This window comes from Sorex fumeus, unplaced genomic scaffold, assembly GCF_029834395.1.
Source record: "Sorex fumeus unplaced genomic scaffold, SorFum_2.1 ptg000093l, whole genome shotgun sequence".
Lineage (NCBI taxonomy): Eukaryota > Metazoa > Chordata > Mammalia > Eulipotyphla > Soricidae > Sorex > Sorex fumeus.
The window spans coordinates 682,634-707,249 of NW_026606150.1; the positions used below are offsets into that span (position 1 = coordinate 682,634).

The following is a 24,616-nucleotide window of genomic DNA, read 5'->3' on the forward strand; positions in this document are numbered from 1 at the left end:
CCTGCCCAGCAGCAGCGACAGAGCCCCGAACGGCAGCCGCTCAGAGACACTTGTTGGAAGAGGAATAAGGGGCTGGAGCGATAACGCAGCGGGGAGGGAGTTTGCCTTTCAAGCAGCTGACCCGGGTTCAATACCCAGCATCCTATAGGGTCCCCTGAGCACCGCCAGGAGTGATGCCTGAGTGCAGAGCCAGGAGTAAACCCTGAGCTTCGCTAGATGTTGCCCCCAAACAAAAACAAACAGTGAAAAGAAAGATGAAAGAGACAGCACCTCAGCCCTCCAGAAGTCATTGTTTACTAAGCACCTACTGTGTTCAAGAATACAGGGGCCCGCTGGGCTCATTCCGGCTCATTCTGGTACTGTCTGTGGCAGCAAATATCTGATGAATGTTCAGCATTCTCTTCTTGCCACTCAAATGGGGCTGAGAGACATTACAGCAATGAAGCTTGAGAGCCTCTCTCTCTCTCTCTCTCTCTCTCTCTCTCTCTCTCTCTCTCACACACACACACACACACGCACGCACACATGCACGCACGCACGCACTGCAGGATCTCTTCATTCTCCCTGCATGCCCACCATATGCCTGAAAAACACCTGAGTTTTCTAGGTGCAGATGGAAAACACTTCCTCCAGGAAGCCTTCCATACATTTCCCTGGTGGGAAGGGATTTCTCCGGCCTGTGCCCTTTAGAGGTGCAGGTCTGTCCTGGTGCCGGGCTCCGGCGCCAGACTCTCTGGCTCCGACTTCTCTTAGGCCACATGACGTGATCTCCAACCTGCCTGGGCTTCTCGTCTATAAATGGGGCTAGTCTGCGCAGCGGCCACAGAGGACTACCTGGGGCGGGCTGACCTCGGGGTGGACAGGGCCGGACAGGACCTTCAGCCCGTGGCGCCTCTCAGACAGAGACAAGCGGGCACTCTCCATGGCGCGGGAGATGAGCCCTTCCTGCATGCCGGCTCCCCTCGGGGGCTGCGGAGACCCGGGTCACGTCCGTCCAGCCTCTGTGCCCCGCACTCCGGCCTGGCCTGCGGCCTTGGGCCTGTACTCGGCAGGGAGCGGGCAGGGTTTGGGTGGGGGGGGCAGCAGATCTGACCCTGCCCTGGGCTCAGCCCTCCCCACCCCGCACCTCCTCAGTGCACCATGATTTATAGATGAGCAGAATCAAACAGGGCCGCGGGCAGCCCGGGCGCCCAGGGGAGCCATCGGGCCAGGGAAGCGACTTCTGAGGAGACACACCAGCAGGGGGGCCGCGGGGGGAGCTGGCACAGACGCAGGACACAGAAGCTCTGTCCTGGCACAGACACCCGCGCACCAACCACCCCCTGCACGCACAACATGCACATGCCCCCAGCAGTGCAAACACGTGTCCCTTGCACGTGCACACACGTGTGTCCTCCAGCACATGCATGGGTCCCCAGCATGTGTACGCGTGTCCCCCGGTTCACACAACACATACATGTCCTCCAGCACAGACACATGCGCTCCCCAACACATGACAGGTGTCCCCCAGCACACACGTGTCCCTACCCTAGACACACATGTCCCCCAGCACATATATGTCCTCCAGCACAGACACACATGGCCCCAGCATGTACGTACATATTCTCCAGCACAAACATATGTGTTCCCAGAACATGCATATTTCTCTAGCACACTCACATGCGTGTCCCCAGCATACACGTGTCACCCAGCGCATGTACACATGTCCCCAGCACACACGTGTCCCCAGCATGTGCACATGTCCTCCGCACACACACGTCGCCAGCATACAGACGTCACCCAGGACATATACACGTGTCCCCCAGCTGGCACTTGTACACACACAGTCCCCAGCACATGTGTACACACCTCATCAATGCACACGTGTCTTCCCCTGCATATGCACACGTGTGCTACCCAGAATGCATACATCTTCTGGCAGGTGCCAAACCCCTCCTTGGGCATGTGCACACATGTCTCCCTGACACGGGCACACGTGTCCCTGGCATGAGCACAACATGCACACACCTATGAGCGACAGAGACTGCCCCGCGCCTGGAGCCCAGGTTCCCACTCAGACACCCACGGTCAGGCCCGGCTCACTGGCCGCTCGCTGTCCACGCCCTGCTCGGGGCTGGCCTCAGGTGGCTCCTGCTGTTCAGGCGGCAGACTGGTGGCCCTGGGCTCAGTCGGCGACCCGGGGCCCGCCGTACGCCCCACTGCCGGCCAGCGTCTCTGCTCGCCGTCCCCGCGCAGCAGAGGCCTGGTCCACTCGCCAACATGCACCGCCCCCTCTCGCCGCACATCTTTCTACAAACAGGTTTAATTAAAAGAATAATAACCCTCAATGCTTCGGAGCCAGGAGAGCGCTGCGGGCCCCTGCTGGGGTCCCGTCCCGCGTCAACACCAGCTCCAGCCTGAGGGGGGGTCCAGGAGACTCCAGCACGGCAGCACCCGGCCCCGGAGTCGCCCCCAGTGTGAGGGCGGGGGCAGCACCAGCCCATCCTCTTCCTCCTCCTCCTCCTCCTCCTCTTCCTCCTCCTCTCCCTCTTCCTCCTCCTCCCCCTCCTCCCCCTCCCCCTCTTCCTCTCCCTCCTGCTCCTCCCTCCTCCTCCTCCCCCTCCTCCTCTCCCTCTTCCTCCTCCTCCCCTCCTCTTCTCCCTCCTCCTTCTCCCCCTCCTCCACCTCCCCCTCCTCTTCCTCCCCTTCCACCTCCTTCCCCTCCTCCTCTTTCTCCTCCTCCTCCCCCTCCTCCCTCTCCTCCTCCCTCCTCCTCTTCCCCCTCCTCCTTTTCCTCCTCCTCCTCTCCCTTCTCCTCCTCCTCACTCCTCCTCTTCCCCCTCCTCCTCCTCCCCCTCCTCCTCTCCCTCTTCCTCCTTCTTCTCCTCCTCCTCCCCCCTCCTCTTCTTCCTCCTCCTCTTCCCCCTCCTCCTCCTCCTCCTATTCCCCCTCCTCCTCCTCCTCCTCCTTCTCCTCCTCCTCCTCCTCCTTCTCCTCCTCCACCCCTTCCTCCTCCTCCTCTTTTTCCTCCTCCTCCTCCCTCCTCCTCTTCCCCCTCCTCCTTTTCCTCCTCCTCCTCTCCCTTCTCCTCCTCCCTCCTCTTCCCCCTCCTCCCCCTCCTCCTCTCCCTCTTCCTCCTTCTTCTCCTCCTCCTCCTCCCTCCTCTTCCTCCTCCTCCTCCCCCCTCCTCCTCTTCCTCCTCCTCCTCCTCTCCCTTCTCCTCCTCCTCCTCCCTCCTCCTCTTCCCCTTCCTCCTCCTCCCCCTCCTCCTCTCCCTCTTCCTCCTTCTTCTCCTCCTCCTCCCCCCTCCTCCTCTTCCTCCTCCTCTTCCCCCTCCTCCTCCTCTTTTTCCTCCTCCTCCTCCTCCTCCTCCTCCTCCTCCTTCTCCTCCAGGGCCAGCCCTGTCACACCCAGCCCTGTCACACCCTGTCATACCCTGGGGCTCTGAGTGCCCTTCCTCTATTCTCCACCTTCCAGATCCTTCCAGATCCTTCCAGAGTTCCAGCGGGTGGAAATGCTCCCCACCTCCTCCGCACCACCCAGTGTCCTATGTGCCCTGCAGCTAGGCCCTGCGTAGCCACTGGGGCGATTCATGAGCACTTTCTGCATCTTGCCCTGACTGGGAGTATGGTGGAGGTTGAGACCTCCAAATCCTGCCTCTCTGTAGCCCAAGGCCAAGTACATCAGTAAGTGCTGGACAATGACATAAAGTCATCTATGGCTCTGGGAAGCCCACCACCTCCAGGAAGCCCTCCCTGACGTGAGTGGGAAGTGACTTCCTTCTCAAAGCATATGTTTACCGACCCTCTGTCCATCCTCCTTCTCTTGGGCTAGGTCTGCATTCTGGGGGGCCCAATGTTGGAAGATCCTGTCTCCCACAGCTTGGGGAACCCCGCAGTCTTCAGCCCCAGACACCATGCAGAGATGCCTGGGGGAAGCCAGGAATTGTGCTCAGGCAGGCACTCTCCCCACAGAACCCACTGTCGTCACAGTCAGACGGCCACGTCCCACACATCTGGTGGGTCCAGTGTCGCGCCATCTCCTGACGCCCTGCCCTCCGCAACCCCCCGGCCAGGCACCTTTCACGGGGTCACCAAGTGGCCCCTGAGGTCCAGGACGCTCTGTCTTACAAAGAAGGAAACGGAGGGGCCGGAGAGAGGGTCCGGGGTTAAAGCTCTTAACCCCGGTGGGTCCCTGACTACCACCCAGAGTTAGTATTATAGCACTGTAGCACTGTCCTCCCGTTGTTCATCAATTTGCTCGAGAAGGCACCAGTAACGTCTCCATTGTGAGACTTGTTGTTACTGTTTTTAGCATATCGAATACATCATGGGTAGCTTGCCAGACTTTGCTGTGTGGGCGGAATACTTTTGGTAGCTTGCTGGGCTCTTCGAGAGGGACGGAGGAATCGAACCCAGGTCAGCCGTCTGCAAGGCAAACGCCTACCCACTATGCTATTGCTCCAGCCTGCAGAGTTAGTATAGAGCAGATAAATACTACATTATCAAAACCTTACAAAACGATAAAGATATTTATTAATAAGGGATTGCTATGAGGTTTGTGGGGGTCTGGAACAGCCCTTGCACCCTGCCAGGGTACCCCTCCCCCCAACACACAGAGAAATGCCTATCAAGGACACAGGTGCTGCTGAGTGGTGCCATCCTCGTTCCGGAACTCACAGCCCCGAGGGGAGCGACCTGCCCTGCGACAGCGACGCGTCTGTCCCCGGCCCTGACTCGGGGCTTTGAAACAAGTTTCCAGGGAGGATGGGAGGATGAAGAGAAGAATCCAGAACCGCACGGAGCCCCTCCTGCAATCACACCTGCTTTCCAGAGGCCAGCGGGGACCCCCAGAAAAGAGGCCCAGGCCGGGGTGGGGTGGTCAGGGGGCAAGAAGGAGTGGGTGATCTGAGCCCCCCCACACACACACACCTGCTGCTGACTCAGGAGCCAGAGCTGGGCGGGGGCGGGGGGAGAGGTAGGGGGCAGCTGGGGCTACAGCTGGAGGCCGCTGCGTCCGTCCGGGTACCAGGCTGCCTCCTCCCACCTGGTTCTGCTCCCCCGGCGGGTGCGTTCCGCCCCCCACCCCTTCTGTGGCTGCAGGATGACGTACAAGGTGCGGCGGGGAAGGCTGGACTCACGGGTTTCCACAGGAAGCGCCGCTCCTCGTGCTGTGGAGCAGACGGAGCTGGGGTGGGGGGGTGTGGGGGGTGGGTGGGAGGCAGCGCATTTACAAGTGTGGAGCCTACCAGCCCGGGTGTGATCCGAGCCTCAGGGGTGCCAACCCCACCTGCCTGCCTCCTCCCGACCCGACACCCACAGAGTCGGAAGGGGGGAGCCGGGAGGGGGGGGTGGAAGGAACAGAAAATGACTCTGGGGTGGGGGAGGGCATGACTGGAGAGGTCACACAAGCAGCTAGGAGCCAACCTGGATTTGATCCCCAGTACCCTGAGACCCTGGGCTGGAGCGATAGCACAGCGGTAGGGTGTTTGCCTTGCACGCAGCCAATATGAACAACCCGAGTTCGATTCCTCCGCCCCTCTCGGAGAGCCCGGCAAGCTACCGAGAGTATCTCGCCCGCATGACAGAGCCTGGCAAGCTACCCGTGATGTATTCGATATGCCAAACACAGTAACAACAAGTCTCACGATGGAGATGTTACTGGGCCCACTCGAGCAAATCGATGAACAACGGGAGGACCGTGACCGTGACCCTGAGACCAACTAGGCATGATCCCTGAGCACTGAACCAGGAGTAGTTCCTCAGCACTGCTGGGTATGGCCCAATCCCTCCCCCTCCAAAAAAAAAAAAAACCCATAATACTCACTCTGAGCCCAAAAACAGCAGGATGGGGGGGGGCAAGTCCTTGGGGTACTGAATTTTTTTTTTCTTTTGGGTCACACCTGGCGATCCTCAGGGGTTCCTCCTGGCTCTACACTCAGGAATTACTCCTGGCGGTGCTCAGGGGGCCCTGTGGGATGCTGGGAATTGAACCTGGGCCGGCCGCATGCAAGGCAAACACACTACTCGCTGTGTTATCGCTCCAGCCTCTGAATTCTTTTTTTGGGGGGGAAGGGAGGTCACACTGGCGATGCTCAGGGGTTACTCCCAGCTCTGCACCCAGGAATTACTCCTGGTGGTGTTTGGGAGACCCTATGGGAGATACCCGGGATCAAACCCGGGTCAGCCGCATGCAAGGCAAACACCCTCCCCGTTGGACTATCATTCTAGCCCCCCACTGCTGAATTCTTGACCCCCGCTTTACTTAGAAACTCTCACTCCGGGCCACCCACCCTGGAGGACGCAGGGTGGCTCATTCCTTGTCCCAGGAGAAGGAACCTGGAGAGGAAGAGAGAGGAAGGGATTTCCCAGGGAGCGGGGCCCTGTCCCCATGCTTTCTGGGCGGCCTCGTGAGTGTCCTCCCCAAGGCCCAGACCCCTCGCACCGCCTCACCTTGGGGTAAGGAACCAGGTTGGCAAAAGAAGAGACTGAGGGTCAGGTGGGGGTGGGGGTGGGAGGGAGAGCTTGTTTTCGGAAAGTTCCAAGTAGCTGGAAACGGGGGCTTAGCACGGAGCAAACCTCCTCGACCTTGACGATAATAAAAACAGATCCTGCGTGAGTGAGCGGGGCAGAGCGCTGGCAGGCCCGCAGAGGCCGGCTGCAGGCAGACGGTTTAGAATTCAGGGGAGATGCCAAGTGAGTAAACAGCGAATGAAGGATTATCCGGACGGGCCAGGCACGGCGCCAGCAAGAAACTGGACGGGGCCATGGCATTAGCCACCAGCCCCGCGACTCGTCACGGGGTGGCAGGACCCGGAGCGCTGGCTCCTGCCCGGCCTCCCACCGTGCACACCGGGGGGGGGGGGGGTAGGGGGGGCAAGGCGGCCACTTCCCACGGCACGCTGGAGCGGAGCCCCAAGTCTCGGTGGGAGGGGGGCATGAGCTCCTCTGCTCGCGCCCTTAGCTCCGGCCGACCCCTGCGGCCCCAGTTCCCTGGGGGCCTGATGCATTTGATTCCGACCTTCTGTCTCCAATGCGGGGGACGTGGGGGGGGGGTGGCGGGCAAGTCATCTGCAGACCCCAGAGTTCCCGGGAACCATCAGTGTTAAAAGGCCATTCAGGGAGGGCTGGAGTGATAGTACAGCAGGTAGGGCGTTTGCCTTGCATACAGTCGACCTGGGTTCGATTCCCGGCAACCCATAGGGTCCCCCTGAGCACCATAGGGTCCCCCTGAGCACCGCCAGGAGTCATTCCTGAGTGCATGAGCCAGGAGTAAGCCCTGATCATTGCTGGGTGTGACCCCAAAAGCAAAAACAAATAAATTAAATTAAAAAAAATAAAGAGCTTGAAAAGGGAAACTGGGTAAATAGTTTCCTTTCAAAATAAATAAATAAATGATAAATAAATAAAAGGCCATTCAGGATGGACGAGGCCCAGGGCCAGCTCGGAGCAGGAAAGCCAGGCTGCCGGCTGTCCGGTGAGGAGTCAGCCAGGACCCTGAGGCTCTCCCCACCCGCTCAAGCCCCCAGGCGCAGCACCCCAGAGACCATCAGTCCTGCAGAGCAGGGGGTGGGGGTGGGGGCCCCAGAAAAGGAGGGGTTGGGGGTGGGGGTGGCTGCTCTCCCCGCCAGGAGTGTGGAGCGGGGGACTGGATCGGGGACGCGTGATGATTAAGTGTGGGTCCTGACCACCAGTTCCTCTATGAATAATGCATTGTTGTGCTCTGGCCTAAATCAGCATCTTATTGTTATTAATAATACGCGGCTGCCCAGGGCCGCCGCTGGAACCTGGAGTGGGCCGCTTCATCCGAACTGAGGCTCCGGGAGCACTGGGGCGCTCCTCCCACCGATGACTCAACGCCAACTCCCCCGGGCGCGCCTTGGCCGCCCCGTGCGACCCTCCCACCTGAGGCTGGGCGGCCTGAAAGCCGCCGCTGCCGAGGTCCGGAATCTTCCATCCTGACATTCCCAGCGACTCCCCCAAACTTCCGGTGGGGGCCAACGGGGGGGGGGGCGCTGTTCAGTTCAATCTTCCTCCCAGAGGTGCAGCGGGGAAGACAGACTAGCGGGGCAGACAGGAGAAAAGGGATCAAGAGAAACCATTGAGGGGCTGGAGCGATAGCACAGCGGGAAGGGTGTTGGCCTTGCATGCGGCCAACCCGGGTTCAATTCCCAGCATCCCGTATGTTCCCCCGAGCACTGCCAGGAGTAATTCCTGAGTGCAGGGCCAGGAGGAACCCCTGTGCATTGCCAGGTGTGACCCAAAAAGCAAAAAAAAAAGACAAGAAAAAGAAAAAGAGAGAGAAACCACTGAAACCGTTTCTGGGGCGGCAGGCCGTGGTTGGCTCAGGCCTCGACTCCCAAGTCTTCTGACTGGGGTGGCGGGTAACAGTGTTCCCGTTCCCGCCGCAAGGGGCCTTTCTGCTGTTTTCCCGGGACTCTTTGGTGCCACCACTAAAACAATGGGCACCCATGCCCTGTCCAGGGTGCTGAGCTAGAGTTGCTGGCTCTGTCCGTGGTGCTGAAACACACTCGGCCCTGGGTGCTGGACCCTCCTTCCTGTGGACGGTGGTGGGCTGGTTCCACTTTTTGTCCCCCTGGTCAGGCCTGAGCTGACGACCTCAGAACCCCCTTTCCAGGGCTGAGGAGACGCGCCAAGGGCTGGAATGTGAGCCTTGGTGCAGATCCCCGGATTCTGGGTGTGCAACCCCGGGAACACTGGTGGCCCCCAAGTAGTCACGCCTCGCGGGGTACAAACAGTGGACTGGCAGGCCTGCTCTGCTGGGACAGGGTCTCCCCGGCCCCCAGCACTGCAATCAAGACCCCTGTGAAGTAAGCACTCATAGCAAGAAAATAATGGGGGAAAAAAAACATTCTTTGGGTTTGGGGCTACACTCAGCCACGCTCAGGGGTTACTCCTGGCTCTGTGCTCAGGGATCACTCCTGGTAGGGCTCAGGGGATCATTCCAGATGCCGAGGATCGAACCCGGGCTGGCTATGTGCAAGGCAAACGCCCTCCCTGCTCTACTATCTCATCAATTCCAAAGAATAATTTTTGGTTTTGTTTTTTGGGGTCACACTAGTGGTGCTCAGGAGTTACTCCTGGATCTGTGCTCAGGGGTCATTCCCTGGAAAGCTCAGGGGATCACATGGGGTGTTGGGGATCGAACCTGGGTCAGTCACATGCAAGGCAAGTGCCTTACCCACCGTACTATCTCTCCAGTTGCCCCACTGATTTTGTTTTGAAAAAGGAACTTTTTTTCTCTAGGTGAGGTCATCAGATGCTCAGGGGCCGCCACATTCAGGACAAAATAAAAAAAAATAGGGGCTGGAGCAATAGCACAGCAGGTAGGGCGTTTACCTTGCACGTGGTCGACCCGGGTTCGATTCCCAGCATCCCATATCGTCCCCCGAGCACCGCCAGGAGTAATTCCTGAGTGCAGAACCAAGTGTAACCCCTAAGAATCACTGGGTGTGACCCAAAAAGCAAAATAATAATAATAATGATAATAAATTTTAAAAAAATTTTAAAAAGTCTCCCAGCTAGTGTCAAAGTCCCACCCCATCCCCGAGCAGCAGATACAGTGCCTCCTGGCGGCTGGCCCGGGGGCAGGAACACAGGAGGCCCAGGAGGGCTCTGTGCATGCCAGACGGTCCGGCCCCCGCCGCCCCCTCAGCCCTCCCAGGACAATCTGCCGGCAGCTCCGAGTGTGTGAGGCGACCGACATCTACCCCCCCCCCCCCCCGCTGTGCTTTGCCGCCTGCTTCACCATGAGGACAAAACTCAGGGGCCTCGAGGGGCCCATAGAAGTGTCCTGCCCCTCCCCCAAGGAGGTGGCACTGTGTTTAAACCAATGCCACCCAGTCTGGTCCAGATGGACTTGAGTCTGTAGCACACTTCCGCTCCCTGGCTGCAGACGCCAGACCTCACACCCACCCACACACATGAGAACTTTGACCCCAGCCAATCCCCGGGGGGTTGGAGGGAAGCAACAGCTTGAACCACTGACTGAGCTCTCGGCCCCTCAGCCCACGCGGGAGTGCTCCTGGAGGAGCACATCTTCTGGGTGTTTCTAGGGACTGCTTGATATTCACGTCACCCAGCACGGACACTCCCTTCCTTCCAATAACCAGGCGTCGGACGGGAGTGATAGCACTGCAGGGAGGGCGCCCGCCCTGTGAGCAGCTGAGCCGGGTGCAATCCCCGGCATCCCATAGGGTCCCCAAGCACCTCCAAGGGTGATTCCTGAGGGCAAAACTAGGAGTAACTACTGAGCATTGCTAAGTGTGGACAAACAGTGAAAAACAAGACTGAAAACTGATCACAAATCAGTAACAAGATCAAGGATGCGGGGGGTTGGAGTGATAGCACAGCGGGTAGGGTATTGCCTTGCATGTGGCCGACCCCGGTTTGATCCCTGGCATCCCATATGGTCCCCCAAGCACCGCCAGGAGTAATTCCTGAGTTCAGAGCCAGGAATGACCCCTGAGCATTGCCAGGAGTGACCCAAAAAGCCAGAAAAAAAAACAATCAAGGATGTGCCTGGAGGTGGAGTGAATGCTTTGTGTGGGAGGCCCTGGGTTCGATCCTGAGTCCTGAGGCGGAGATATAGATCTAAAAACACATCGGAAGACAACTTAAAATTGGGCTGGAGAGTCAGTACAGGAATGAAGGCACTAGCCTTGCTCACCACTGATCCAAAAACCATGCATGGTCCCCGGAGCACTGTTAGAAGTGAGCGCAGAGCACCATGCCAGGAGTGGCCCCTGAGCACTGCTGAGTGTGGCCCCAAACCCCAAACAAACAAACCAAAATACCTCATAAAACCAATCCCCAGGGGCTGGAGCAATAGCACAGCGGGTAGGGGGTAGGGCGTTTGCCTTGCACGTGGCTGACCCGGGTTCGATTCCCAGCATCCCATATGGTCCCCTGAGCACTGCCAGGAGTAACCGCTGAGTTCAGAGCCAGGAGTATACCCTGTGCATCGCTGGGTATGACCCAAAAAGAATGAAAGAAAAAAATAACAATAATTAAAACTAAACCCCAGTCACGGCTTCTCTGAACCCTGACGGGGAACGAGGAAAGGCTTCTCTAACAGTAACCAGCGCTAATGGCATTTACTGAGCACTCACTTAGGCCAGGCCCTCTGCTAAGAGCTCTGCAAATATGATCTCCTTTGGCCTGCCAGCACCCCCAAACCCTGCCACTTGGAGGAAATGCCAAGGTCAACATCCTAAAGACGGGGAAGGTGGGGCCGGGGCAATAGTACAGCAGGTAAGGGCATTTGCCTTTCACACGGCCGACCTGGGTTCGATCCCCGGCACCCTTTAGGGTCCCCTGAGCACTGCAGCCCTGTCAGGAGCGATCCCTGAGCACCGAGTCAGGAGGAAGCCCTGAGCACTGCCAGATGTTCCTCCCCACCAAAAAAAAAAAAAAGATGGGAGGCTGGAGTGATAGCACAGTGGGTAGGGCGTTTGCCTTGCACACAGCCAACATGACTGATACAGGTTCGATTCCCAGCACCCCATATGGTCTCCTGAGCACCGCCAGGAGCAATTCCTGAGTGCATGAGCCAGGAGTAACCCCTGAGCATCGCCGGGTGTGACCCAAAAAGAAAAAAAAAGATGGGAAAGTGGGGTACAGAGAGGAGGAGAGGCCAACGGCAGGGCTAGAGCATCATGGAAACCAACTTGGTCTACCCTGACCGGACTCCATCACATGACCTTCGCAGATCTTAAGCCAAATTTGGGAGTACAGCGAGGCTCCCGGAGAAGGCTTTAAACCAACGCTGGGACTGAAAACACCCGGGTGTGAGCTTCCCCGGAGCTGAAATCCAATCACCTTACCGCCCACCGCCCTGAGATATGGCGCGGAGCCCCGCACGCCCACTGCCAGGTTCGGCGCACACCTGGGACGTGATAGGAGTCACGTGACACACACAACCACCACCCAGAGGGACCCAGCAGGCAGACAGGTGAGGGGGTCAGCCCTGTCCCTGTCTCCCCTCAGGGCAGAGAAAACACCGGGTCCAGGGGCGAAGTCTGAAGAGCAGAGCCAGCGCTCAGAAGGTCTCCTGATACACAGCAGGGGGGGGGGGGCCAGTTCTCGTGGAAGGGGGAGGTCTTGGGGGCCCTCCCCCCACGGCTCCCTTTCTCTGTTTCTGCCTGCCCGAGGCAGCTCAGAGCCCAGAGCTAAGCGGGAGCCTGGGGCCTCTGTGGTGGGAATGGAATTCTTTTCCCAGGCAATTACCTCCTGCTAATTAGGAGGCCAGACTGTCGGTCCCAGGGCCCCCGGGCTGACCCCCTTTCCCTGGCTCTCAGGGGTCAGGGTGGGGAGGAGCAGTGTTGCTGAAATTTGGGGTCAGAGGTGCCTTCTGGGGGTGGGGGAGGAAATCCGGAGGTGGGAAGCTGGCGGGGAGAGTCTGGGTCCAAGAAACAGCAACACAGGGGTCACAGCGCTGGGCTGGGCTGTGTTCGCAGCCAGCCCCGAGCCCTGCCAGGAAGGATCCCTGAGCAGCCGAGCCAGGAGTTAGCCTGAGCACCAGCAGGTGTGCCCTCCCCCCAAATCCAAAACCAGAACAGAATTTAAAAAAAAAAAGGAGGTGGGAGGCAGGGGCTGAAAAGGGGGACGGAGGCGGGTCTTGGGACCCCAGAAGGAGGAGCCCAGGCGGGCCCCCAGAACGGGAGAGGGACCGGTGGGGGTGCGGTGGTGGGGGCTGTGGGAGCTACCGCTGCCGTGGGGACAGGAAGTTGCCGAGAAACGCCACAGAAGGCAGGAAAAGGGAGGAGGAAGGTCGGGAAGCAGCCGGAGGGAAGAGGGGGGCAGAGATCCCCTCTCTGCAGATGGAGGGGGGGCAGGACGCACCCTGGAGCATGAAGGAGGCTCCAGGAAGGGGAAGGAGCAAGGAAGCCGGCTGGGGGGGGGGGACCGGAGGGGGAGTTGGAGGAGAGGCGGCAGGAAGGAGAGAGCCCCGGCAGTGGGGGGACGGGACGGGAGAAGGGTTCTCTCCACGTCACTGTCCTTGAGTCTCCCCCAATGTCAGTGGCCGGCAGCATATGCCCTCCTACGCAGCCACAGGTGCGGGGGGGGGGGGGGAGGGGGGCAGGCACGCAGCCTCGAGGCCTCCAGGCAGCCCAGCCCACCCCCGCCCCGGGCAGCCTGCACCCCCTCTTCCCCCAACCCCGGGGAGACACAGCAGCTCAGCCCAAGACAGGTCTTGGCACTGGATGCTGAGGGATGCGCTCCCGGACCCCGGCAGGGGTGGCCTGGCCAAGGTCAAACAGCAGTGACCGCTGAGGGGGGTCCCCGGGGGCTTCAGGTACCAGGGCCATAGGATCAGTAGCCCAGACCCGACAGGCTGGGGTGGGGGTGGATGGGAAGGGAGGGCGCACACGGACAAGCACTCGGGGGAAGGGGGTCCTGCGGGGACCCTGAAGAGCATTTACTAGGTGTAAGGATGGGCCCTGGGGGACCCCCACCCCCTTCCCCGTGACAGCCCTGGAAAGCACGTGTGGTGTGGCCTGGGGAGAAAGAAGGGGCCGAGTGCCCACAGAAGCCTTGAGAAGCAGCCGCATGTGTGGCGGGGTCTCAGGAGGCTGGCCATGGCTGGCCACACGTGGACGGGGATCTCAAAAGGTTGGCCATGGCTGGCCACATGTAGACGGGGTCTCAGGAGGCTGGCCTCAGCTGGCCACGTGTAGATGGGGTCTCAAAAGGTTGGCCAGGGCTGGTCACGCGTGGACGGGGTCTCAGGAGGTTGGCCACACTGGCCACGGCTGGCCACAGCCTAAGCACGAGGTACTCAGACCCACAGCTTCCTGACACACGTCCCCCCACTGCAGTCCCACAAGATTCTGGACCTTGATTACAGCCCTGTGTGTGCTGGGGGGCTCTGGCCTCCGAGAGGGGGTGCTGTAGGCGTGTTCAAGAATTTCTGCCCCTGGGGCCTGGGCTGTGCCCTTGGCCCTGCCAGCGACTTACTGTGTGTCTCTGGGCAGGTGGGCCGCCCTCTCTGGGTCTGTGGCATCAGGCCCAGGGCCTCAGAGCCTGTCTGCGCCCACCTGCGTTAACTGCTATTAATTCCAGGGTGGGCAGTTGCGAGCAGCCGACCCACAGTCACACGTCGGAGCCCCCCGCAGTCTGAAGCTGGGGCAGGGGTTGAGGCACCCTGAGCTAAAGGTACCCACCGAGTGTCCTGGGCCTTGGAGCTCTGGACTCTGGCTGGACCCAGTTCACCACGCCTGGATCCCTGGGCACAAGCCTGTGACACGGGGTCTCCGCCCAGTACCACCTGGCCAACCTGCACCCAGGTGCCAGCACCCGCAGGAGTCAGGGAGTGAGCGGCCGGCGGGCACGCGCATGCACACACACACACACGCACACACACACACACACACAGCCCCCCCCCCGGGGAGCCGGCAGGCTCGTGGGCGGGTGCTCGGGGCTCCGGCTCCCAGCCACGTGGCCATGACGTGTGCCACCACACCCCTTCTCCTCAACCCCCTGACGTCACCGCTCACACCTGCCGGCGGCCCCATCCACCGGGGCTCCTCACGCCTCCCCCCCAGCGGGCCCCGGGCCGGGAGGAAGCGGGCCCTGGCCCAGAGATGCCAGCCAGGTGCGGGGGTGGCGGCGGGCGGCGGTGGTGAGGGGTTCCGGCGGGCGCTGGGGACCAGGCTCAGGCGGGGCCCACCATTGGGGTGTGCGTTCAGAGACAGGCAATCTGCAGCCTGTCCCCCTGCAGATTTCCCGTGGGGGTCAGGCAAGAGGGTCTGCTGGGACTTCCGGGCAGAATGGGTGCCGCCCCCCACCCGTGCCTGGTCCCTGCTCTCTCCTCCCCCTGCCCAAGCGACTCTGAGTTCTGGGTATTTTTAGGCCTCAGCTGACAGGCTGTGAAATCACTCTCTTCACACCTCCCCAAGCAGGCGGGGGCCGGGGCGGGAGGGAGGGGGTGGGGACACGCTCAGCCGATTCACCGGGCTCCTTCGGGACCAGAGGGGCCACGCGTGCGCGGAGTGGGGGGGTGGGTGGTGGTGGGGTCCCTCCTGCCCACCCGCCCGAGAACCTCCTTCCAAGAAGGACGGCGTGAGGGAGGGAGGCTCTGCCCTGCTCCGGGAGCGTGAGAACAGGGAGCCTGGGGGGACCCCTCCGAGGCCACAGTGCTGCTGTCACCGCCGCCGCCCGCCCGCCGGGCCTCCTTCCACGAGATGGGCCGAGAGACAGGCTGGCGGGGCGCCCAGTGGGCTGAGGGCGGTGCCGGGCAGTGCCGCTCTCTCGGTTGGCACCCAGGCCCGGGCTCGCGTGGCACTGGAGAGCTCAGCCCTACCGTGCTGAAGGAGCTGGTGATTCCGGCCTCGGTTTCCCCAGAACGCTGCCTCCTCGGTGAAGCGGAAATGCAGGACATCTGTCAGGAGTGGTGGGGGTCTCTGGACCGCCCCTCCCTCAGGTGTCTAGGGACACCCCTCCTCACCTCCCCCCTCCGGGCTGCTGTCCTTCCTGTGCTCGTCCAGGGGGCGCCCCAAAGTCCCTCTGGACCAGGATGCCCGCTTAATCCTTAATGCCCCAGGATGGCATGTCCCTAGCGAAGGTATGGGGGGCTACAAGGCCCCCGCCCCCCACCTCCCGGCTCCCGGCCCACACAAGGACCCACGGGCCCACAGACGCACAGGCCCACGGATCCATGAACCTGGAGACCCAGAGACAGACACACAGACACACATGCACGTGCGCTGCCCACGTCCGGGTATGAGGGCATCTGCCCGGACGTGACCCCCTGCCTGCTCCCACCGCCCAAGCAAGTGGGACGAGACGCCTGCCCAGTCCCTGCTGGCGCCCTGTGCCGTGAGCACTGTGAGGGGGGCACCTCTGAGAACAGGCAAACCAGGGGCCGGAGACCGAGCCAAAGGGGCAGGCACTCGGCCTTGCATGCAGTGGACCCTGGTTTGACTCTTGGCCCCAAATATGAGCCCCCGACATGACCAGAAGAGCCCCAAGCACTGACGGATGTGCCTCCCCCAGAGATGAAAACAAACATGCAAACAAGAAAAAAACACCCAAACAAACCCGTTTTCCCACTTCAGGACCTGGACCGGCCTCCCTTTCCTCACCCCTGCGCCTGTCCCCACAGGCCTCTCCCACCACGGCCCAGCCCCACTGCTGCCCCGACTGGCTGAGCACATCTGGCAGTCCCTAACACTGCTCACCCCAAACTCTTATTCATCCTTCAAAATCCTAGGCTCTGGGTCCGGAGCGTGGCTAGACTCCCAAACTGACTTGTCAGGACACAATTCCCCTTCCGGGGCCGTGGGTCAGCTACGGCATGTCGGCGGGGATGCCCGGAGCACAGCAGACATCCCCTCCGTGGGCCAGGGCGCCTGGACACCACCTCAGGGAAGCCCTCCTGGCTCCTCCTCCAGCAGGGCTGAAACAGGCATGTCCTCAGAGCTTCCGGAACCCTCATCCCACACATCAATCACTCAGGGCCCCGCAACGTGGAGAACAGCTGCCATTGCTGAGTGTTTACTACGTGCCGGGCGGCTGCTGGAGGCGTTTCCCATCGCGGCACGCCTTGTCCTCCGGCCCCCCGTGGAGGGAGGAACCCTGCACGGGCCCATTTCACAGAGGCGGAGGCCGAGGCTGGAGGTTCCCGCACCTGCAACCCGGCAGCAAGGACCAGCTTGCCAGGAGTCAGTTGGAGCTCATTCATGGCAGTCAGCCTGGGACACACTCAGCACCCAACAAGCACTCAGCACCTACCAAACGCTCAGCACCCACCAAGCATCAGCACCGACCAAGCACTCAGCACCCACCAAACGCTCAACACCCACCAAGCATCAGCACCGACCAAGCACTCAGCACCCACCAAACGCTCAGCACCCACCAAGCACTCAGCACCCACCAAGCGCTCAGCACCCACCAAGCACTTAGCACCTACCAAACTCTCAGCATCCACCAAGCACTCAGCACCCACCAAACACTCAGTACCCACCAAGCACTCAGCACCTACCAAATTCTCAACAGCCACCAAGCACTCAACACCCACCAAACACTCAGCACCCACCAAATACTCAGTGCCCACCAAACACTTAGCACCTAGCATACTCTCAACACCCACCACTCAACATCCACCAAGCATTCAGCACCCACCCAAATACTCAGTACCCAGCAAGCACTCAGCACCTACCAAACTCTCAGCATCCACCAAGCAACCAGCACCCACCAAGCACTCAGCACAGCACCCACCAAACACTCAGCACCCACCAAGCACCAGCACCCATCAAGCGCTCAGCACAGCACCCACAAAACGCTTAGCACCCACCAAGCACTTCGCACCCACCAAACGCTCGGTACCTACCAAGCACGCGGCAAACCTGCAGAGCCTTGAACCGGGTGGGAGTTCTGGCCAAGGAGGCGAGAGGGTGTGGTGTGTGGGGTGAGGGGGAGGGTGTCCTGGGCTGGGGTGGGGGTCCCTCTAAGGCAGGAGCACCCCGTGCTCATGGGGACGGCAGGGAGGGTACGCAGGATACCTGGGAGTGGGTGGGAGGGAGGAGCCCCCCCCCCCGGGGCGAGGGGGCAGTGGGGCCCCCGGGGCGGGCCTGGGCGGGAGAGGTCAGTGGGGGGGCCGTGGGCGGGGCTGGCCACCCGCTCCCTGGCCCCCGCTGCCACCACCCTGTGGTAATGAGACGGATCCAATTTGTACCCAGGGCCCCGCCGGGAGCTGCCGCTGCGGCCGGGCTGAAGTAATTTAATTGGACACATTAGCCACACAGCTCTCTCCTCGGCAACGCTGGCCAGCACGGCCCCTGGCCTCGGCCGGACTCCCGCGTCCCCCACCCCGCGCCCCCTGCGCGCCCCCCGCGCCCCCGCCAGTGCCACCCCTCGGCGGCCCCCGTCTTCGCAGAGACCCCTGGCCTCCTCTCCCCCTTGTCTCACGGGGGGGGAGCCCTCGGGACTGGAGCACAGACCTGTCCTTCCCGTGCCGGGCAGAGGGACCACCCCACTCGCAGGGCCCCCCAACGCCAGAAGCTCCGGCAGCCAAAAAGAACAGAGACAGGCCCGGGAGGCAGGTGTCGGGGGGTGGGGTGGGGGGGAGGAGGCACCCTCTCAGGGATCTGAGGGAGGGCAGGGGCCCCGCAAGACACACACACACACACACACACACACACACGCACGCACACGCACACTCGCGCCAAACCAGCCCCCACGGCGCCGCCCCCACGCGCTGAGACAGCATCAGCACCACGGCGGGCGCAGGGAGGCGGCCACGGGCAGGTGGGAGGGTGTGGCAGGGCCAGGCAGGGCCCCCCCCCTGGGGAGGGCGCGACGCGGGGACCGCCCCTCCCCCAGGCAGCCGCGGTGGCTCCCGGGGCACCTCGAGGCGTCTCACTACAAACATACTCATTAGCCGCTGTTTACTGGGGCCCCGCGCGCTCAGTGAGACTGGCCGGCCAGCTGCCCGGCGCATGCACAGAACTGGACAGCCGGCACACAAACCTCCCAGCCCATGGGGGGCCCCGCTGCCATCCCCCTTGCCACACACACACACACACACACACAGATACACACATTCGAACGTGCAGATGTTATCAGTCCTCCACGCCCCCCACGAGCTAAGTTGGCACCAGCCCCAGCCCCTCCCGAATGCCCAGCTCCTCCCGGGAGGGAGTGGGAGAGCACGAGCTGGCCGACCCCGGACCCCGGGTGCCAGCCCACCGCCCAGACACCCGGGCGCACACCTCTGGGCTCCATCCAGCCCATCCACAGGTCCCAAGCCGGCTGCCAACTCCGCCGCCAGCCTTGGGGAATTCTGCTGGGTGAGAGGCTCTGGCCCAGCGGACGCGAGCTGGATGGGGCCTCAGCTGGGCTGACCGGTCGCCCGGAGGGTCAGGGACACCCGTGCCTATGATGGACCTGGCATCGTCCCCCTGGCACCACTGGCTGGGCTTCCCTGGCAAGGCCAACGGGCACTGGGGCCGAGGCTGGCATGAGCTTGGCTTGGGCACCGAGCCAGACTAGTGACCGTCCCAGCAGACAGGGATGACCCGGCCACAGCCACATGTGTCGGCTGCTGGCCACTGCCCCCGCAGCCGGGCACTTGGCTCCGGCCCACCTGGAGTGACTCGGTGCCTCTGACGAGGTCTGCTCGGCCAGGAGGTGCCTCTTGCAGCCTGAGCTGGTCCTCTGACTGTCCCCCCCGCCCACACTCCCTTTCCCGGCTCTTCCGGACCTCAGTTCCCTGGGTAAGCCATTATTGAAAATGGTCCATCGGATTCAATAAGGATTCGGAGTCCCCAGGAGAGCAGGGGTGGGGGGAGGAGGGGAAACTCCCACCACTCTCCCCTCCCCCAGCTCAACCCCATTTTCCTCCAGATCTCCAGGACTGCGGTGGGGGGTGGGAATTAGGGAGCCAGAACAGCCTAGAGGGGCCCCTGGGGGTGCTCAGTGCCTCCTGGAAGAAGTCCGGGGGGATCTGTCTGTGCTCACCTGACCCCCACCTGTTCACTGTCCCTCCCAGCTCACCTGCTGGCGTGACGGTGCCAGCCTGGCCCCGGTCTCTCCAGCCCCAGACGTGCGGCGGCAAGGCTGTGTGTCAGCCAGGCCCCTCAGGGCCATCTCACGGCACGGGGGTCCTGCCTCCCGGGTAACACATCTCTGGTGGTGGTGGGTGGTAGTAGGGAGGCGCTGGCCAGCGCCCCCATCACGGGCTCAGCCCCTCCTGGACCAGGTGCTCTGTCTAGACCCCACCCAAGCCCAGGCTGCCGGCCAGGGCAGGCGAAGCTGTGGATGAAATGGTCCCCGTGAGACACCCCCCCCCCAGCTCCATCCTGACTCCTAAGCCCCTCTTAGCCTCTTAGCCCCCCTTGTCTGTTCACTCCACGGTACCCCCCAATTCCTGTACCACAGATGGCCCCAGGGCCTCTGCACGGAACATGGGCCCCGCCGGAGGTATCTTGCTCAGGTCTCCTGGGGCCCCGTGAGGCAAGACCCCCTTCCTGGACACTGTCCTCAGGGATGCTCCCCAGGACGGCACCCCTAGGACAGCCCCCTGACAGGAGATGCAGACCCGGAGGCTGTCCGTGCTGCCCCCGGAGGTGGGGGGGACAGGGTCGGAGCCGAGAGGAGGATGGAGGGTCCCAAGCTCCCCCAGAGTCGCTGCCCGGGGACTCTGGAGTCCGGCCTAGCCCGGCGCTCCTCACAAGGTCACCTCTCCCTCCCAGCTGCCTGCCTGCCGCCGCCGCCTGCCCACTGCAACGCTGACCCCTGCAGGCCTGCCGAGGCCCTGCCCGCCCGGGCATGGACTTGTGGGACACCAGGAGGCCGGGCCACAACCAGGGCCGAGGCCCGGCTGAAGGCTGGGTGTCTGGGGGTGGGGGGGTGCCCTGTCTAGCCCAGCCTGCAGGGCAGGAGTTGGGGTCACTACAGGCCGGGCAGGGGGAGGGGTGCTGGGGAGACTTTGGAGCAAAAGCTCATGGGCTAGTGTGGGAAGGGGCTGGCCTGTCCCCCACTGCCCCTGACTGACAAGGACCAGGGAGAGGACAGCCAGGGGAGGAGGGGAGGGCCAGTGTCGAAGCAATGATGTGACCAGCAAGGGAACCAGCAGGCAGGGGGCGCTCCAGGGGCCCTAGGGAACCAGCCCGGGGGCACAGGACTGGGCGAGGACGGGAGTCGACGACACTGGTCGCCACCAAGGATGAGGCCACAGGTGTTCCCACCAGAGGGTCCAGAGGGAACCCCGGGGGGTTCCGCGCTCCTCACTCCCACCGCTGCCAGTCAAGGGGAGCCGGGGCAGAGAAACAGGAACCCAGGGGGAGGCGATTTGGTGAACAGGAGGAGAGAGCTGGTTCCCTTGCTGGCCACATCATGGCTAACAGGAGGGGGCATCTCGAGCCCCTCAGAAGCCCCAGGGGTGCAGGGTCTCAGCAAGACTCCGCCCTGTGGCGGGTTGCTGACCCAGCCCCCCCCAACCCCCCCCCCCCCGCCCACTCAGGGAGAAGTTTCCTGGCAGCCCGGCCGGGAGTTTGAGGGGTGCCTGCTTCGGGCACTGCTGACCCTGCAGTGTGTCAGAATTGCTCCCCAAACCAGAAGGCAAGGAATGGTCTAGGGGTGCCGCTCCCTGGCCCTGCGCCCTGCGGGTTGAGCTGGCACCTGGGGAGAGGGGTGAGGTGTGGGGGGGGGTATGGGGGGTAGGGGGAGAGTCAGGGGCCAGGCTGTGGGCAGGACACAGCCCGCCGGGGCCACCGGTCTGACTGGCGGGGGAGGGTGCCCAACCAGAGGGGGGCTCATGGTCCCCCAGAAATGGGTTGTGGGTTCAGCGAGTGACAGCTGGGAGGAGGAGCGGGTCCGAGGGCTGGGAGCGGGCAGAGTCAGGGTCGGAGGTGAAGGGGCCCCCCACAAAGCAGCCATCATTCCCCGCAGGGCCATGGATGGTCGCAAGGCTCCAGGACAAGACAATCTCTTTTGCCCTTAAGCCCAACAGCTGGGAGGAGGTTGTGCCCAGGGTCTCCCCAGCACTGCAAGGAAAGAGTTGACTACTTCTTGGGGGTCTTAAGTGTCCCCCCAGCCCCAGGAAGGGACCTCGGCTTCCCAGGGGATGAGGTGCTTTCGGGGAGCAGAGAGAGAGAGAGCTCCAAGTGGGGACACCCCCCCCAAGCCAGAACTGGCAGAGTCGATGGGTGGGGGGTGGGGGTCCCGGGTGGGAGCGGTGACAGCCCCAGCGGCAACTGCAGGGGACCAGCCTACAGGTGGGCACTGCGTGGGGAGGCGGCGGCGCCGGGGAGGAGATAGATGGCAGAGCCATTTCCCCAGGAAGAAGGAAACACTTGGAGGCTTGGCCGCCAGGACCCAGCTGAGCTGCCCAGGCGCGGGCCACTCCCAGGAGGGGGTGCAGGGGGCATCGCCGCTGGGAGCGCGCGACCCCTCCCCGCCGCCCCGACGAGGGCGCTGGACTGAGTTTGGGGCTCTACGCATCCCCCCTCCCCAAGCCTGGAGAAGGTCCCCCTGGCACTCCTCTGGTCCCCCCCCCATCCCTGCCCCCTTTCCCTTCAGGGACCCCTGCTTCCATCCCCCCACCCAGCTCCTGCGGCGCCCCCCGGCCGCGCCCCGCCGCCCCGGATTCCCACTTGCGCCCTGGCACCCTCTGAATTCACAGTTGGCACCGCCAATGCCACTCCGCTCCGCGGGTGCCCACAACCTTGGCCCCGCAGCTGCCCGTGCTCTGGTCCTAGGGGTCCCCCCCAGCGCCGGAGCCCGGGGAACACTGGTGCTGCGGGCCCCGGGGGGCGCCCCTCGGGGCACTGCCCCGCTCCCGCGGGGGGCCCCACGGCTCCGCGCTCCGCCACACACGTTGTCCTTGGGCTGCCGGGGGATGGCGGGGTGTGTGTGTGGGGGGTGGAGGGGGGGAGGCCCCGGAGGGGACACAGCGAAGCCAGCGCCGGGTCCGAGCCGCGGCCGCTCCGGGAGGGGGAGAGGATGGCCCTGGGCGGGCGGGCGGGCGGGGGGCACGCGCTGCAGCCCCCCGGCGCGGGGCCGCGCTTACCTGGGCTGGCCGCCTCCGGGTCCCGGTACATGGTCCCCCTGGTCGCCGGCCGGCTCCGGGCTGCTCAGAGCCGCCCGCGGCGCGCCGCTCCGCCGCCGCTGCAGGGCATGGGGCCGGGCGACCCCCGGGGGCGGGTCCGAGGGCACCGAGCCGGGCTGCGGGGAGCGGGGGCCGCCCGCCAGCGCCGAGCCGCCTCCCTCCGGCCTGCGCGGCCCGTGTATGTGTGCGCGCGCGCGCGCGAGTGTGTGCGCGCGTGTGTATGTGCGCGCGTGTGTGTGCGCGCGCGCGCGCGTGTGTGTGCGCCTCTGTGTGTGTGTGTGTGTGTGTGCGCGTGCGTGCGTGTGTGTGTACGAGGCCGCGTGTGTGCGTGTGTGAGCGCGTGTGGGAGCGCGCCCGGGGCTCCGCCGGCACCGCCCGCTGCCGCCGCGGCCCCCGCCCGCGTCCCCACCCGCGCCCGCGCCCGTGCCCGCCGCGCTGCTGCCCGCTGCCGGCCGCGCGCCGCCCTGCAGCCCGGAGCCGCCCCGCGGGGCCCCGCCGCACTGCGCGCCGCCCCGGCCCGGGACGCCCCGCCGGCCGCCGCCTCCTCCGGGGGGCCCTCCGCCCCGCGCCCGCGCCCGCGCCGCTCCGGGTTTTTTTGCGCGCCGCGGGGGCGCTCCGGGGCGTCGGTTCGGGGCTCAGCTGGGCTGCGCGGGGCACCAGGCGGAGGGGCGGGGAGGAGAGTGGGGTGGGAGGGCGGGGGACGGGCCGGTGCGCGCGAAAGCCAGGAGCGGATTCGGCGGCGAGCCGCGCGCGCGGAGCCCGGCGCGAGCTCCACCCGCGCCCGGGGGACGGGCCCCACCACGCTCCCTCCCCCCCCACCACGCTCCCTCCCACCCCCAGGAAAGCGCAGAAAAGCGCTGGGCGTCGGCGCCGGCCCCGCTGCGCCCGCCCCTTTTCCGGTGTCTGCGCTTAGGGGGCTTGGATGGAGAGCCTCCTGGGCGCACCCTCCGTCCCAGTCGCGTGGAGGGTCCTCTCGGAGCTCTGCCTGGTCCAGATCTGGTGGGGGGGGGGGGGAGCTGGCCAGAGTCCCTTCTCTGCCCAGTTTGCTTCTGGGGTCCTTTCTTCCTCACAGACAGACAGACAGACAGACACACACACACACACACACACACACACACACACACACACAGACCTACCCAGCTGCATCTCACCAACACACCCACAGGCTCAAACGCACTCCACAGCCCCCACCTGCCCTGCCCTTGTCTTGTACTAAGTGGGTAAGGCAGGAGGCAAGACCAGCCCCCCCCAAAACACACATACACATTCACCCCTTTCTGCACCCCCCACTGCCAGCACCCTGCCCATTGTGGTGGGGTCCCAGAGCTAAGGACGCACCCGAAAACCCACTCACCTGACTTTATACAGCGCAGTTGGTGGCCGCCACCCGTCTACCTTGTCATAGGGCCAGCGCCCACAGGGACAAATCTCTGTCTCAGGTGTGTCCCCAGCACACACACACATGCACACGCACATACATCCACACGCACACACGAAACACACACACACACCCCACGTCCCCTTGAACTGACACGAAGCCTCTTTTACACACACACACACACACTCACACACACACACCTCCACCCACAGCCTTTCCGGTGGAGAAACAGATAAAGAAATTCCCCTAAGCAAAGCTCCGTGAATGCTGTTCTGGGAAGAACAGATTTCCTTGGATTGAATGTTCTAATTAAAAATGGAAGGGGAAGGAGCAGCTGTAGTTTCTGCGCCGGTTCCTCGGCGGGTGGGGAACTCAGTCGCTCGCATCTCCGGTCTTGGTCCCGTTCCCTGCCCGGCAGCCATCCTCACCGCCACACAGCTGAGGCCCAGGCATGACCCATCACCCCCTTTCAGCAGCCTCCCCCCAAAACCAAGCCAGCAGGCTAGGAGCCCCGGGGTCTCCAGACCCAGCTGTTCCCATTTCTTCCCCAGCTACCTCTCTCCTGGGCCTGGGAAAAAGCCAACAATGTACCCCTCCCCATCTGTCCTACCCATCATGGTGTCCCTCCCCGGGGCCCCCCCAGTCCCTATCATCCCATCCATGGGCCCCCCTGGAAAGGGTCCCAGG

General features: G+C 63.3%; 1 protein-coding gene across 7 annotated transcripts in view; it reads right to left on the reverse strand.

The window, feature by feature from the left end:
- The window catches only part of SYT7 (synaptotagmin 7), a 60,132-nt gene extending 37,394 nt beyond the window's left edge, over positions 1-22,738 (reverse strand). For 3 of the 7 annotated variants that reach the window (XM_056132053.1, XM_056132056.1, XM_056132051.1), the window contains exon 1: positions 22,513-22,737. In XM_056132053.1, the coding sequence (XP_055988028.1) occupies positions 22,513-22,543 (31 nt within the window). In that variant the 5' untranslated portion in view covers positions 22,544-22,737. Of the gene's footprint in view, positions 1-22,512 lie in introns of all 7 variants that reach the window. The other 4 variants (XM_056132052.1, XM_056132054.1, XM_056132057.1 and 1 more) reach the window with 4 other exon arrangements.
- Between the last annotated feature and the right edge of the window lie 1,878 nt (positions 22,739-24,616).